General features: G+C 36.8%; 1 protein-coding gene across 6 annotated transcripts in view; it reads right to left on the reverse strand.

Moving 5' to 3' along the window:
- Positions 1 to 18,067, reverse strand: part of TTC28 (tetratricopeptide repeat domain 28) — a 700,618-nt gene that overhangs the window by 307,873 nt on the left and 374,678 nt on the right. For all 6 annotated transcript variants that reach the window (XM_009438072.5, XM_001172489.6, XM_054675651.2 and 3 more), the window contains 2 exons: positions 13,910 to 14,182; positions 12,521 to 12,651 (listed from right to left, as the gene is read on the reverse strand). In XM_009438072.5, coding sequence (XP_009436347.1) covers positions 12,521 to 12,651; positions 13,910 to 14,182 — 404 coding nt within the window. The remainder of the gene's footprint in view (positions 1 to 12,520; positions 12,652 to 13,909; positions 14,183 to 18,067) is intronic.

The raw sequence follows: 18,067 nt of genomic DNA on the forward strand, positions 1-18,067 counted from the left end.
GTGAAAGGCATCATCAGAATATAAAAAGTATCCTTTATTTTAGAGATAGGGTCTCACCATGTTGCTCAGACAGACCTTGAACTCCTGCTCAAGCAATCCTCTCACCTTAGCCTCCCAAGTAGTTGAGACTACAGGTGTATGCCACTACATCTCGTTGGAAGTATCCTTATTGAATGTGAATTTTAGATTTTAGTTACTAGGAGCAAAGTAACTGCAGAAATGACCAGATGATTAAACTGAGTTGGTATTTACTACTTGGCTTTATATGACAACTTCTCCAGCTCTGAGTAAAATAAAGATTATCACTCATAAGAACCAAGGAGAGAAGAGCACTTTTTACCTACTACCACCCTCAATATTCTTCCTCCAAACCAACAGGCATTTATCATGACTGGCCTGGAATACCATAGGAGGTTTGCCAGGAGATGTGAGCTCCTCAAAGGCAAGAATGATGGCATATTCATCTTTATATCCAAAGGCATTACAGCACCTGGTACATAGTAAGCACAAGCATGTTGAATGGATAAATGGATGAGATTATTAAAATAAATAAACTGTGCCCCTTTCCCACCAGAAGCTCCCAATTCTACAGTGGGGGGAAGAACACCATTACAAACAAATATATGGGAAGTGCTGTAACTAAGGGATCACCGAGGGCCACAGTTTGTCAATCAAGTTGAAAAAACAAACTAACAGATTGATATCAAGTGCTAAGGTGTTTAGAGCAGCCTTTCTGGTGAGCAATTTGGGTAAATCTTTTAATTTAAAATATGTATTGGATATGACGCCAAAAGCATAGATAACAAAAGAACAAATAAGCAAATGGGACTACATCAAACAAAAAGCTTCTGCACAGCAAAAGAAAACAATCAACAAAATGAAAAGGCAATCTACGGAATGGCAGAAAATTTATAAAATACATATTATATAAGGGAATTCATACAACTCAATTGCAAAAAATAAATAAAAATAACCCAATTTAAAAAAAGCAAAGGACCTGAATAACATTTTTACAAAGAACACATATAAATAGCCAACAGGATTATGAAAAAGTGTTAAAACATCACTAATCAATGAAATGCAAAACAAAATCACAATAAGATATCACCTCATAGCTCTTATGATGGCTATTACCAAAAACAAAAGAGATAACAATTGTTTGCAAGGGTGTGCAGAAAAGAAAATGCTTGTGCACTGCTGGTGGGAATGTAAATTGATACAGCCATTAAGAAAAATAATATAGACACTCCTCAAAAAATTAAAAAAGAGCTACATTATGATCCAGCAATTCTACGTCTGAGTATATATCCAAAGCAAATGAAATCAATGTCGAAGACATGTCTGAACTCTGTTCACTGCAGCATTATTCACAATAGCCAAGATATGGAAACAACCTAAGTGTCAGATGAATGGATTCAGAAAACGGAGTGTATGTGTGTGTGTGTTTGTGTGTGTACAGACACACAAACATACACACACATACATACAAAAATATATGTACAATGAAATATTATTCAGCCATAAAAGGAAATCCTGCCATTTGTGAGACAGAAGAGACGACTCTGAAGAACATTATGCTAAGTGAAATAAGCCAGAAACAGAAAGACAAATACTGTACAATTTTACTTACATGAAATTCCACTTATATATGAAACTTTAAAAAAGTCAAACTCATCGAAGCAGAGAGTAGAACAGTGGTTGCCAGGGCTTGGGGTGAGGGAAATGGGGAGATGTTGGTCAAATAGTACAAACCTTCAGTTATAAGATGAATAAGTTCTGGGGACTCTAACACACAGTATGGTGACTATAGTTAATAATACTCTATTGTTTACTTAAGATTTACTGAAAGAATGGATCTTCAGTGTCTTCACCACCCCCAACTCATACAAACGATAACTAAGTATGATACTTAATTGTTAATCAATTTGATTGTGGTTGTTTCACAATGTATACATACATAAAACAATTGCATTGTACACCTTGAATACATATAATTTGTATTCAGCAATTATACTTCAATAAGGCTGAATAAAATTTTTTAAATAATCTAATGTGTAAGACACCTGTTGACCTAGCAATCCCACTTCTCAGATGCTATTCTAGTTCTAAATGTATATAAAGAGACTTATATATGGTCTTTTTTACTGCAACCATGTTTGTAATGGCAAGAAAACAACAACAAAACCCAAAAAACTCCCTGAATTTCAACAGTGGACGAATGGCACACCCATAATACATACTAGTACACAGTACAAAACAATGTAGTTGATCCATGAGTGCTCACATTAAAAGAGGTTCAAGATTATTATTATTTTTTTTTTTTGAGACAGAATCTCACTCTGTCACCCAGGCTGGAGTGCAGTGGCGTGATCTCGGCTCACCACAAGCTCCGCCTCCTGGGTTCACGCCATTCTCCTGCCTCAGCCGCTAGAGGTTCAAGATTATTAAGTAACAAAAAATCATTTGGAGAACAATACCACATTCCCATTTATGAAAAATAAAACAATACATTTTTAGACATGTGTATTTAAATCCATAGAAAATGGGCTACAACCCCACTAATAGAAAAATAATAAAAGCCACAAATATAATTTAAACTTTCTAGTAATCCATAAAAATGTAAAAAGTAAAATTAACTTTAATAACACATTTTAATCCAACGTAGCCAAAATATTATCACTATATTAAACAATATAAAAAATTAATGCGATACTTTACATTCTTTTTGTTCATTCTAAGCGTTGAGGTCCAGAGCTTATTCTACATTTACAGCACATCTCAATTAAAACTACCCACATTTTAAATGCTCAATAGCCACATGTGGAAGTAGCTACCACAATGAGAAGTATAAATCTACGAGAATACACTTCAAACTGGTAACAGTGGTTACTTCTGGAAAAGACAGTTTTTAAATCTTTTACATCAATAACTAACTCATACATTACTTATGTAATGATAAAACTATAACAATAAAAAAACAAGTAGTATGGGAATACAGATGGCTGAGCAAATAACACTGTTCCCAGGGTTGCTGAATATCTGGATCAAGGAAGGGAACCAGGGAAAAATAAAATTTAAAAATACCATTTACAATAGTGAGGATGCACACACACACATACACACACACACAAAACCTAAGGATAAAATTAAGAAATGATATGCAATAGTTCTACACTGAAAAGAATAAAACACTGCTGGAAGAAATTCTACAAGACCTAAATAAATGGAAAAACTTACCATGTTTATGGAATATAAGATTAAAATATATTTATAGATTCAATGCTAACCTAGTCAAAATTCCAGCAAGATGTTTTAGCAGAGGAAAGGAGAACTGACAAGCTAATTCTAAGACATACATATATGTAAAGAACCTGAAATATCTTCAGCAATCTTGAAGTAGAACAAAGCTACAAAAATTACATTATCAAGTATCCAGACTCATTAAAAAGCTATAATAACTAAGAAATTTACTATTGTCATAAAGATAGACAAAATTATTAACAGAGCAGAGTCTTTATATGTATACCTTATATCTTACTTATGACAAAAGTAACATGCAGTACAGTCTCATGAATATAGAGTGCTGGGTCAATTGGATATACATGTGGGGAAAAAACATGAACTTCAATTTCTACCTCAACGCAAACAAGTTAATTCCAAGTGGCAGTAAATCTAAGTGCAATGACCTTGGGATATACAAACATTTTCTTAAACAAGACACAAAAGGCTCTAACTAATAAACAAAAGTACTGATAAATTGGACTTAACTAACATTTAATATGATATTAGGTAGAGAAGATGAGAATTGAGAAAGAGAGCTTCAATGTGGCAGAAATGACAACTAAACCTGAAAAAGGAAAATGTTGCTAAGGAGTCAAAGATGAGGCCTTCTATGCAAAGAGACCAGAAAGAGCAAAGGTACAGAAGGGTAAAAGCAGAAGGCCAGTAGACTTGCATAAACAGATTAAAAGGTGTACAATATACAGAGTAGTTGAAGAAAAGTAATAAGAAAAGGTTATGAAGGGGTTTGGACTTTATCCTGGAGGGAAAAGGAAGGTGTCAAAGGCTAAATTTAAGCAGGCTTTTTCTGATGATGTAATTCATGATCAGAACTAAATTTTAGAAGGATAACTCAAAGAGCTTATAGAAGATGGACTAGATCAAGAAGAAACTAGAATCAGGGCAGGGTTAAAACAGGGCTTCACAAATTAGAATATTTATATACCCCCGTGTGACAAGAGGTATGCAAAGCTATCTAATAAAATCTACAGCACTTTTTCAAGGAGTATCTTGTTTACTTGAATATTTAGGGAAAAACAACTTCACACTAAAACAAACACTGATATAATGTAGTCATATGCAATATTCATATGACTAATTTAAATAATTATGACAATAACATCAATAATAACAATAGTATCCCTTTTGCATCCTAATTATGTCTAAGGCACTATCCCCATCAAGCACTTTATATGAACTAATTTAATTCTCACAACAATAAGCAAAACAGATACTATTAGAATCACTTCCTCCATTAAACTACACATACAGAGTTATTTGCTCAGATGTGTGTTTCCATATACCTTTTTCTTTTTACTTTTTAAATTTGTAATTAAGGTTTAACAACTCTTTACACTGCTGATGATATAACTTGGTATAACCACTTTGGGAAACTGGAAAAAACTTCCTAAATCTAAACATCATATGTATGACCAAATACCTAATAGAAATAAGTGCGATGCTCATCAAAAGATATTCACAAAAATTTTACAGCAGCATTTTTATAACAGCCCCAAACTGGAAACAACTCATGATTCCATCAGTACACTTCAAAGAGTTATAGAGGCTGGGCGCGGTGGCTCACGCCTGTAATCCCAGCACTTTGAGAGACTGAGGCAGGCGGATCACGAGGTCAGGATATCAAGACCATCCTGGCTAACACGGTGAAACCCCGTCTCTACTAAAAAATACAAAAAAAAAAAAAAAATAGCCAGGCGTGGTGGCGGGTGCCTGTAGTCCCAGCTACTCGGGAGACTGAGGCAGGAGAACGGCTTGAACCCAGAAGGCGGAGCTTGCAGTGAGCCGAGATCACGCTACTGCACTACAGCCTGGGTGACAGAGCGAGACTCCGTTTCAAAAAAAAAAAAAAAGCTATATAATTTTTAGGTCACATGGTAATAAATGGCAGAGCCAAAATTCAAGCCCAAGTTTGTTGACTATCTAATTTCACACTCTCAACCACTATCCTATATTGGAAAGAAATTACCTACTCACAGCAGCAGCTTCAGACTTTGCTCATAGACTCAAGTAGTATACATCCTTTCTCCTCCACTTGCATAAGAATATCTATTAAAAGCTCTGAAAAGTTCTTAGAGGAGGGTACTGCAACAGTCTAGGTAAAAGAGATGGGAGGAGGCAGGAAAGAGATTTCTAATACAGAAGAAGAGAATCAAGTAACTAACCAAATATGAGAGTGAGGGGAGGAGGTGGTTTGGGCAACAGGACAATGGTGAATGCAGAAATAGGCACAGATTGAGGGCTCAGTCAACAGAGTTGAAGGTATGTATCCAGGAGGCAGGTGGGTAGAGAGTATGAAGCTCAAGAGACAAATCAGACTGATAAAAAATACTTTGGAGTTACCAGCATATTTGTATATCAGATTTCCTGAATAGAGAACACTATCTCTAATCCTATGTAATTTATGTACTCTTCTGACAATTCATATTAACTCATAGAAAGGCCTCTGTGGGCAATTAAAATTAATTTTGAAGCCATTAAAGTAGACAGAAGGTTAGTCAGAATAAAAAAATCCTTTGGAGAAGATACCACCTCCCCTATTAAGCATCTGAGAGCAACAGTAGAAAAGACAACCTATTAAGCTATGCATTCGTGTGTCTGTAGTCCCAGCCACTCAGGGGGCCGAGGCAGGAGGACTGCCTGAGGCCAGGAGTTTAAGGCCACCGTGCACTATGATCACACTTGTGAATAGCCACCGCACTACAGCCTGAGCAATGTAGCATGACCTCTGTCTTTAAAAAACAATAAAATTTTAAAAAAATTTTTTTGGGGCAAGCACAGTGGCTCATACCTATAATCCCAACACTTTGGGAGGCCGAGGCGGGTGGATCACCTGAGATCAGGAGATCGAGACCAGCCTGGCCAACATGGTGAAACCCCATCTCTACTAAAAATAAAAATTAGCTGGGCGTGGTGGTGCGCACCTGTAATCCTAGCTATTTGGGAGGCTGAGGCAGGAGAATCACTTGAACCTGAGAGATAGAGGTTGCAGTGAGCCGAGACTGCGCCATTGCACTCCAGCCTAGGCGACAGAGCGAGAACCCATCTCAAAAAAAAATTTTTTTTTTTTAAAGAAAACCTATTGCTTTTTAAAGGTAGGCAGACAAACTACTTTCAGGCTGCTATCTGGCTACTTTGGAAGATCCTAAAACTTATTACAGCCAAAGATGCAAGGGGTAGAAAGATGCAGTTTAGTATTCTTCCCACGCATAGTATTTACAGTATTAATTTTTGCTTCAAAAGGCAGTTTACTGTATTTTATTTCACTATCAAAATGATGCAAAAGGGCAAACAAGGTATAATTTAGGATCACAGGTACAATGTAAGAATAGGATAATCATAAAATCTGTATTGACTGAACTTATAAAAAACTTATATAAAACTTATATAAAATTGAAGATGGTAAGACTGCTGTTTGGGAGTGTTCTCAAAGATCTAATTAGTGCAATAATTAAGAGGAAAAAATAGGAGTGTAACATAAGAACAGAGATGTACAAAATTATCATTATCTTCAAATAATTTGCATTACAAGAGAATCAACAAAAAATTATGCACTCATATAATTTTCATATGATAATTTTCATGACAAAACATGCAAGATGAACACCCTCCCTACATACCATCAAAAACTATTTTTTAAAAAAATCACAATGAAGGCCTGGCGTGGTCGCTCATGCCTATAATCCCAGCACTTTGGGAGGCCAAGGTGAGGGAATTGCTTGAGCCAGGACTTCGAGACCAACCTAGGCAACATAGTGAGACCTTGCTCTACAAAAATTTTTTTCAAATTAGGCAGGCATGGTGGCATGCGCCCGTAGTCTCAGCTACTTGGGAGGCTGAGGTGGGAGGATCAATTGAGCCCAGGAGGTCAAGGCTGCAGTGAGCCATGATTGTACCACTGCACTCCAGCCTGAGTGACCCTATCTCAAAACACACATACACACACACACACACAATGAAAAAATATCTCATTTCCAATAAGATACATGAAGTGTATAGGAAAAGAAAATCTCCCTAAAAGTGTAGATCAGTGAGGGGACATGTAAGAATAAATGGAGAGACAGACCAGGCAACTAAATGGAAGACTGACTTGAAAATACATCAATTTATTCATAAGTAATATGTAAATTCAATACAATTCCAATAGACACCCCAATGAATGATTCTCTAAAATCTAACAAAATGATTTTAAAGTTCATTTATGGGGCAAGGGGACAAGAATATCCTAGACATTAAAAAAAAAGAATAATGGTATAGGACTTCTCTAGCAAATATAATGTATTATAGGGCAATAATAATTAAAACTGTGTGTTATTTGAACACAAAGTGCCTAACAGCTCAGTGGGATGACACAGCAATGCCCAGAATCAGACCAATACAAAATAACCAATACCACTATAGAAGAAAACAGGTTTAGAGTATTAAAGTTCTTTATAAAGGAAATATAAGCATAAAGCTCTTTATAAAAGAAATTTTAAAAAAACAGTCGACCCAGGTAGTGATCAAAGAAATGCAAATTAAAACAATAAGATATTACCTTTTTCTTAACCTATTAAATTGACTTTTTGGTTTTAATATTAATGCCCAGTGTTGGCCAAGGCAGGGAAATGAAACCTCTGATACATTGCTGATAGGCCTGAAACAGATGCAGCTTTCCTGGGAGCAATCAGTAATAAGTATAAGAAGCCTTACTATGTTTATTCCAAACCAGCCCACTTCTAATAATTTAACTAAAGGAAATGATAAGAGATGTATTTAAAGATTTACCTACAAGGATATTTTTCCAGATTTTATAATACCAAAACTTTTGAAACAACCTAAATATATAACAGTAGGAAAACAGATGAAATGAATTATGAGAAAGTCATAAGAATTTCAGTAGAACACTTAATAAAATGAAGAAATGTGTTATAAGTGGAAAAACATAAGTGCAAAAAATTATAAAACAGCACTCCAAGAAGATTTCCATTTTGGTTTCAATAAATATAAACAATTATAATTACATATATGACTAAAAGAGCATACCAAAAATATTAATAGTATTTATAATTAGTTATTTTCATGTAATTGTTATGTAATTGGATAAAACTAATAAATATTAACTTATAATTAATAATTAGTTATTTTCATGTAATTGTTATGTAATTGTTATACATAGGCTTATAATTAGTTATTTTCATGTAATTGTTATGTAATTGGATAAAACTAATAAATATTAACTTTTATTTTGTAGACAGGGCCTCTCTCTCTCTTGCCCAGACTGGAATACAATGGTGTGAACTTGGCCCACTGCAACCTTGGCTTCCCGGGCTCAAGCAATCCTCTCACCTCAGCCTCCTGAGTAGCTGGGATTACAGGCATGTGTCACCACACCCAACTAATTTCTGTATTTTTTGCAGAGACGGGGTTCACTATGTTGCCCAAGCTGGTCTCAAATTCCTGGGCTCCAGTAATCTGCCCACCTCGGCCTCCAACTCCCGGGCTCAAGTAATCTGCCCACCTTGGCCTCCCAAAGTGCTGGGATTATAGGCATGAGCCACTGTACCCAACACTATACCAACTTTTATGAAAAACAAGATTCTGTGACTATATTGAATAGGATTGTGGTAAATATCTGGTCTTTGATAAAGCCATGAACTCTCTTATCACTCAGCAAAACATGACTGATATGCTAACCAGAGTTTAGGATCACATTCCAAGTTTCACCTGTTTCACAAAGCTTCCTCAAGTTTATACCAGTTTCTGCCCCTCTAGAATTCCAGAATTTCAGCAGTGATTAAGACAGCATTCATCATTTATTGCTGAAACAATGTTTTAATATTTTCATGTATTAAAGCTTGCCTCAAAAAGAAAGTAAGTCCCTCAAAGGGAGTAACCCCACACCACACTACCCAGACCTTGAACCCTAAGCACAGTATTAGGTGCCTTATGAGAAGACAACACACTTAACTGAATTAAATCTCAGAATGGCCAACTAAAACTCTTAACCTAGATAAAATACATATTGCTGAAATAGTTCACTTTAGATATTTTGTACATTCCCATAAGTTCTAAACCAATATTAACTCCAGTCTTGACAATTGGTGTCTGGTTTCAGGAATACAGGGATAAAGATTTCCAGTAAAACATGGGCAGGTAAGAAGCAGCACTCAAAAACAACCTTAAAAATTAGAGAAATGCCCTTGCTCACTGCAGCATTATTCACAATAACCAAGATATGGAAACAACCTAAGTATCTATCAAGAAACGAAAGTGTAAAGGAGTTATAGCTCACACACACAGACACATACATATATTGGAATGTTATTCAGACTTAAAAAAGAAGGAAATCCTGACATTTGCAACAACATGGATGAACTTGGAGAATATCATGTTAAGTGAAACAGGCCAGACACAGAAAGAAAATTACTACATGATCTCATTTATATATGGAGTCTAAAATAGCTGAATTCATGCAAGCAGAGCATGGACAGAATGGTGGTTACCAGAGTGGGTTGAGGGAGAGGAATGGGGAGATGTTGGTTAAAGGGTATACGGTTTCAGTTATGTAGGATAAATAAGTTCTAGAGCTCTAATGTATACCAGAAAGCTAAAGTTAATAAATCATATTGCATACTTAAAATATGCTAAAAGATTAGATATGAAATGTTCCCCCCCTCCAACAGAAAGTTAAAAAGAATTACTGAATGCTTACTATGTATCAGATACATGAAATAAATTTATGAATAAAAAACTAAGAAAAATACATTAATTTCTCATGAAAATGAATAGTACTTTATAATTCCAGAAGCAAACACAATAGAAGAAACACAGTAGGAAAAGGGGAAATTCCATAGGTCAGTCAAGGAATCAGATAAATATGCTTGAGCAACATCAAGCAGGAGCATGGGCTAAACAGGACGAACAACTCAGGAGGCCTCTGCAATAGTTGAGCTATCTATGGCTGACAACCCAAATGGGCCACTGTGAAAAGGGAATGGCCAGAAGAGGTTGATTATTAAAGTCTTAATAATCAGAAACTTTGAGGAGAATATTATTAAGCTTAGAAAAGGAATGTGGTAGCTGGACATACTCTCCTCACATAAGGGAAAAAAGAAATTCTCCTCAGGGGGAATTTTAAATCAGCCCTGGAGTCTATTACTTATACATAAGGAGAATATCCCAATAGGCAGGCTTGTGCTACTGCAGTAGCAGCTATGCAAAGGGCAATTTTGGAAGGGCTTAGAAGTGACTATGGTAGGTGGCAAACCTAAGATGGGTAGGTTTGGGGAAGGAATGGGTACCAGTATTACTTCAGGGTCCCTTCTATCCTCATAATTCAATGATTTCTTAATAACATATTGTACAGCAGCGGTTATAAAACATGACGTAAATTACACTATTGAGAAGAGGGAAGGCAGAAAAATTTCATTCCTCCTGTTTAACATCTATAATATAACATCTATGATATCATAGAGAATGTCCTACAATGATATTTCTTTACCATTATGATTCAGATATCTTAAAAGTCTTTCTACCCTTTGTAGTAATTGGGCTAATACATACACCTTCAAGGTTAGGAAAAAAGAGTATAAATGCAGCTCTTGCCTTTTTTTTTTTTTTCTTTCCCCCCAAGATGGAGTCTTGCTCTGTCACCCAGGCTGGACTTCAGTGGCGCAATCTCAGCTCATTGCAACCTCCACTTCCCGGGTTGAAGTAATTCTCCTGCCTCAGCCTCCCAAGTAGCTGGGATTACAGGCACCCGCCACCACGCCCAGCTAATTTTTGTATTTTAAGTACAGACGGGGTTTCACCATGTTGGCCAGGCTGGTCTTCAACTCCTGACCTCATGATCCGCCTGCCTCAGCCTCCCAAAGTGCTGGGATTACAGGCGTGAGCCACCGTGCCTGGCCAGCTCTTGACATATTTATAGCAATCTGTCCCTTCACTAAATGGACCTATCTGGACAACTATGCTGTTTTACTTCTTAAACCTGGCTCTCACTTCTTAATGCCATTAGTATATCTGTCTCTAGGAGTCTGATCTCTCATTTCACTCCCTGAACATCAAGAAATCAGATCATCTGGCTTATAAGAATTGTTTGTAATGTTAGTTATTTGGGCAATAAGAAAAGTGTTCAGGTAACTCTCTAGAGAACAATATTGCCCAAAGTCCATGGCCCTTCAATAGTCTGTTTTGGTGGCTTTCAAAGGCTTTTCTTCCCCAATTCCTTCCTGGTGCCTGACCATGTTCCTGAGACACGTAGTTGCTGGATCATTTAAACAATATAATTAATCTTTATAAGGTCCCATAGTAGAATTCTTAGATGTAAACATGACTAAACATATTTCTCAACACATAGATTGATTTATAAACTTTTTGTTGCCTCTGCTATTAAGCTTCTCTTCCCTATTAATAATATTATAATAAAAGCTATCATTTATGGAATTCCTTTGTGGAATGCCATTATGGAAATCCTGGCACCATGCCGGGCACTTTACATATATTATTTATAATCCTACCACAACTGTGTTTGGAATAAATAGAATAATCATTTCCTGAATAAGAAAACGGAGGAGAAAAAGAAGAGTTAAGTTATAACTACCTCCAAGATCCCACAGCCAGGAAGTACTGCAGCTGGGATTTAAATCTGGGCCTATCTGACACCAAACCTCACCTTCTTTCCACTCTGCAGACAGTCTCTAATCATGTTACATCTACTGAATATTAACTCTTTGAGCATATTATAGTTCATCTCTTTAATAAGACTATGATGATATTTCTTTACCAGTATGATTCAGATATCTCAATCAAACTCAATATGCTCCTGAGTTGAAAATCCACCAAAGCAACAATGTAAAGAGTTTGCGGTAATAATATCTGATCTAAAAAAACCAATGTTTGCTTTTTACAATTTAATGAGTATGGCATAATGACATAGCTTTTTTCTAATTTTACATAAACTTATGCACATTTGAAGATAATAAGAACAATGCATCTGACAAAGCTGTTAGATCGTGAGGTCAAGAACAAGTCTTCTCTATTTCTATATATCCAAGGACTATGCTTGGATATATAGAACACTCAATTGTTGATGAAAAACAGAATCAGTAAGTCTCAAGTAATACTTTCTTCTGAAAGTAATATTTTAAGATACCTGAAACAGTTTGTTTTTAACAGAAAATAGAGCTCCACATTTCCAAAAGAAAAAAAAATGTTTTTGGTCTGCAGATAAACTTCCTACCTCTCGATCTTTGAGTTTCATGGCGAGTACCAACTGATGCCTGTGGTTAGTGAGAGCCTCCCGGTAATTTCCTTTGGAGAAGAATGCAGAGCCCAGATTCCCATGAGCTCGGCATTCTCCTGTCTGGTCACCTGGATTGAATTGAGAAAAAAAAAAAGAAAAAATTTCTCTAAGTTATAATGTTATTTATAACATATAATGGTCATCTTAATTTAAGAGCCACAGATTTATTAGCTAAGATTTCACTTATCTTCTATTAGAAAAGTATTTGTTTCTTCCACAAGACCCTATGTGGGGAGTTACTGCCCTAGAATTTAAATCTCTGGATAACAACTGCTTTTATTGTCATAACATACAACTGCAGACAGGGACTTAGGTGTCTTGGAAACAAAAGGTTAAGGACCTTAACACAAACTAGCTGCTGTTTGAGTCCTCATTGCCCTGCTAATGACCTTTGATTCTAAACAACCATCAGCTTGTTGGTTCAGTCATTTGACTCCAAATCTACAAAAAAAAATCTTTACAAGTATGCTGGTGGTAGATGCACCTTATCCCTTCTCTTACTCCAATCCTGTAAGTCCTTGAATAATCACCATAATGACCATCATAATCATAAGCCATACTTATTTTACAAATGAGAAAAGTGGGTCACAGAGAGGTTAAGAAACTTGCCCCAAGTCACACAGCTAGTAAGTGGCAGAGCCAGGATTCTAAACCCAGTAGTCAGGCTCCACAGTATACACTCTTAACCTCTATACTACACTAATCTCCTTCAACAAAATGATAACGCATCCTAATGAAGGAAAAAATTAAAACTAAGATGAAAGATTCACCCAACAATGTTATCATTTGACATATTTTGTAAGCCCAAATCCCTGAAGAGGGCAATGAGTATGTTATTCCACATCTCTTGGCCTTTTGGGAGTGCTGGCACCTTGTTATATGAGAAAGCTGTAAAGACCTGAATAGTCTAAAACAGAGAATGTTCTAGAGGCACTCACTTTTTTTTTCTTTGTTTTATTTTTTGTTTAAGAGACAGGGTTTTGCTCTGTTGCCCAGGCTGGAGTGCAGTAGCATCATCATAGCTAAGTGTAACCTTGAATGCCTGGGCTCAGGCAATCCTCCCACCTTGGCCTCCGGAGTAGCTAAGACACAGGTACACCACACCCAGCTTTTTTTTTTTTTTTTTTTTTTTTAAGAAACAGGGTCTCACTATTTTGCCCAGGGTGGTCTCAAATTCCTGGCCTTAAGCAATCCTCCCAAAGCACTGGGATTACAGGTGTGAGCAACCAGGCGATCACTTTTCATTGCATATTATTCTCATTCATGTCATGTTACTCAGCTTTCTTTGTTCCCTTTCTGCACTGAAATAGAGAAGCATCACTCTACCTAAGGTCTTGGCTACATCCAAGTCCTGCTGCATATATCCGGTGCTCTTCTCTGTATTTCCAAGAGACCAGTAAGCACTGCTCAGGGCAGAGAAAACAGAACCTCTCAGTTTGAGGCTGCAGGTGCCAATCTTCAGTGCGGCTTCTAAGACAACCACAGAGGCCCCATGATGGCCAGCTGTCAGGAGTTCCTGCCCAACCACAGACACGACCACAAAGGGACTCTTGTCCAGTTTCATTTTCTGAAGCTGCTGATAAGTGGGCTCGAGGGAGTCTGAAAATAAACAACAATAACAGCAACATAACAGGAGAATGTAGGATGATAAAAAAACAATCTTTTCTAATATGCTCTAGAAATAAATGTTTATCATATCTTTTGTGGCTTATTTCAAGTATAAACTCTTCAACCTTTATTCTAGCACCACTTATCTCATATGACTAGCATCACAAACAGCAGTCCAGTAATTTCCTTCTCCTCACTCTTGCATGTATATGCCTTATCCTTTCTTTTGGCCATTGTGATCATCATGTACCACTTTCCCTGAATAGTTCCCTCTCCTCTGTCCTGTTCCCCTCTCAAAATATTACAGGCACATCCCTCAAGTCCTACTTGTACTGGGAATATCCCCAGGTCCTCCTCTGGCATACATTAATCTGTGTATCCAAACTTGTGCTGCATTTTAATGGTATTGCACAGTTTGGTCATTAACTATTTTAGAATTGTTCTACACGTATTAATTTTTAAAATATTTTTCCAGCTAAATGTAAAGACTGCTATAGGACTACTGTAACACCATAGCAAGTGGCACAATGTGGGTACTCAGAAAACGCATCATGAACACAGGTGAAAGTCCCTAACATGTCTGGCATTTGATAAGAGGTTTGTTTGTGACAGGTCTTGCTCCATCACCCAGGCTGGAGTGCAGTGGCATAATCGTGGCTCACTGCAGGCTCAACCTTCTAGACTCAAGTAAATCCTTCCACCTCAGCCTCCCAAGTAGCTAGGACCACAGGCACACACCATCGTCTGTGGCTAATTTTCAAAAAATTTTTGTAGAGATGAGGTCTCATTAGGTTGCTCAGGCTGTTGTCAAACTCCTCGGCTCAAGTGATCCTCCCACCTCGACCTCCCAAAGTGCTGAGATTACCGGTGTCAGTTACCACGCCCAGGCTGATAAACTTGAATCTGAACGACAGATTAATAAACCCTGTCCATATTTTTTCCTAGAAGATGCAATAAAAGCTCTCCCAACAAAACGCTTGTCATTCTCACTGGTAACCCAGTATCCACTGCTGCTTCTGAAACCAGTAGCCCCCGACTAGAAGAATATTATGCATTTATCTTGTGGTCATAAATGAAACCATAAAGAAATCATCTGACTTTATTTAAGGTGGAAGATAAAATTAATGTTGGTCTCATTTTATTTTCATATGGTATTAAAAGAACATAGGGGTCAGTAAGCCACAGGAGATTTTTTTCCCATTTGAAGCTAAGTTTGAACGTAGATAACCTCCAAGCTCCTTCTCCCAATTCTTTTTTTCTTTAAAGACAACTGCAGAGTTATTAATGATAGCCCTACAATGAGATGGCACTTAAAAAGCACTTATTATTAGCTTTCCTGAAAAACTATTTCACATTAGTTATTCCACTATGCACATGTAAAAAAAAAACTATAAAAGGGGTGGTCTCTTTAAATCTTGAGTCTCCTAGCCAACAGCACTGCATTAAAATGTAATTTTTACAATTTATGACTTTGAATCTAAAGTCTCCACTAAAAAGCTCTTGTCTGAGTCAACAATGCCACAGAAATCTTGAAACCTGGAAACCTGCGGGTGCCTAAAGCATTTTTTTCCTTCAATCAGATCACTAACAGAGAACAAAGAACATTTTTACACCTGTCAAGATTCAAGCCGTGCAGAGTGCTGGTAAACACTAGCTAACCAATGGGGTTAAGTGCAGGCACAAGAACCCAGGAATTGCTAGAATACAAAAGCACAATACCATAATGAAATACTGTGAGCAGAATTTTGGTGGTGTCGTCTGCTGATGAGTTTGGCAGTCAATGTTGATCACATTGGCATCCCACTGGCCAATTAGCAGAAACAAAAATAATAGAATTTTAGAGTTGAAAAGACTTTTAAAATATGCTCTCTTAGAAATGAAGAATCTGAGTATTTAAGTGACTTATCCAAAGTTGGAAAGCTTGGGACATAACCAAGATAAGAACACACTGCAGGGCTCTAAGCCCAGGTTCTATGACATCACACCAGGCAAGATTCTTAGTTGCTAGCAACATACACCAATCTTGGCTGCTTGTAAACAGAAAAGAAACACATTGAGTGACTACTGGGAAAGGTGGAAAACCAGGCTTCCAAACCCTCAGTCAAAATCATACCACAAACGCTGCCTGGTGAAGGCAACATAACCATTGCAACCAAACACAGGACACCACAGTTTACAATGCTCCTCCCCACACCAACTCACTGAATGCCACCCTTGGAAAATCAGTGTCACCACTGCCACCTCCACCACCAGAACAAATTCTGTGCTATCCTTTCTTCTTTGAACCTTTAGCTTCTGATTCAAGGATGGGGTCCCAGCTGCTAGGGAGAATGGGAAAATTAGGATCTGATGCTTTCAGCTTTTATTACAGATGGCAGAAGCAGAAATGTATGAGGAAGAATGCCCTGACAGCCCAAACTGACTGATAGCTAGCAAAGACACCATGCTTTACTTGGTGATATCTTTTCCCATAGCAACCACAGCTAAGTTAGAGAAATAATCATCTAATTGAGCCTCTAAAATTCTACAACAATGGTAGAAAGAAGAGTGAACATTGCCACAGAAAGAAATACGTGGAAGATTCCCAAAAGAGAAAGAAATCTTTAATTGTACGGATTTTCACTAGATGAAAATGAAACTGATGAAAGAGAAGTAAAAGATAAAATTTCCCTTCTCGGTATATAGGAAATACACTTCAAAAGATAAATTATAATGCAAAGATCAATGCAAGGATAATATACAAAACATGCTATAAGAGTTTGGAAAAGGGAGGGATTATCAAGGGCAACTGGAAGGCTTCATGGAAGAAGAAATTGATCTCTTGAAAAAAGAGTAGGGCTTAGACAAGTCTTTGCTATTTTCTGAGAGTAGAAGGCATTTTATGCAGAAGATTTGTCCTAACAGAAGTGCCAGAGAAGACAGATACATGAAATGACAGGGATTGCTGAATAGGCCAGCTTGAACTGACCAAAGAATACTTGTAGGGAAGGAAGTTGATGTGAAATAATGGGGAAAACACTGAGCTAAATACATACAGACACCTGTATTTAAAAGTCACATAGCCTCAGTCTCTCACTTGGTCAAACGTGTAGGTTGAAACTGGTGATTGTTACACAAATCTATTCATGTATATATGTATGTCAATGTGTACAGATACATACACACAAAAGTCCATTTCACTGTATATAAATTTAAAAATTTTTTTACTATCAAATTTCTCTGCTTGGGTTGTAATTATGTCTCACTGGTCCACACCCATAATCAAAAGCTCTAGATATACAAGTGGTAAGGTAAGTTTTCTAAATGTATAGGTGATCACTACAATTATTTCCAACTCTATTATTCTAACTCCGATTTTAGAGTAAACTTGGGCTATTAGCAAAGGGACTAATTTTGTGATTTTATCAGGCTAGGTGAAACAGAGTTTTGGCAGCCTATAGCTATTAAGATGCTTTTCTTTCTAGAGTCTATGGATAATACATGAAATAGGCAATGTCAAACCAACTCCATAAGAACATAAAGCCCTTTGCAACATCAGTTCATCAACCATTAAGTGTTTTTGAAATGTAAAGGCTTTAAAAATTTAAGATGAACAAAATCATATTTCCTAACACTTGAAGAGCTTGTAGGAATGTAGCAGAGGCTAATAATAAGCAAAATCACACTCAACTAAGAGATATACTGTATTTCATCAGTTCAGAGATGCACATTTATTCACATATTAACAATCTCTGAATTTGGGATTTAATACCTCTGAAATCAACAGTGCTATGAAATGGTGTGTCACTTTTATATCTAAAGGGGCCTAAAAGAGCTCTTTTGGAAAACATAAAATAAAAATATGTGTCATCATAATAGTCGGTAGTTTTTTTCTTT

This window comes from Pan troglodytes, chromosome 23 (genome assembly GCF_028858775.2).
Source record: "Pan troglodytes isolate AG18354 chromosome 23, NHGRI_mPanTro3-v2.0_pri, whole genome shotgun sequence".
NCBI classification, from domain to species: Eukaryota; Metazoa; Chordata; class Mammalia; order Primates; family Hominidae; genus Pan; species Pan troglodytes.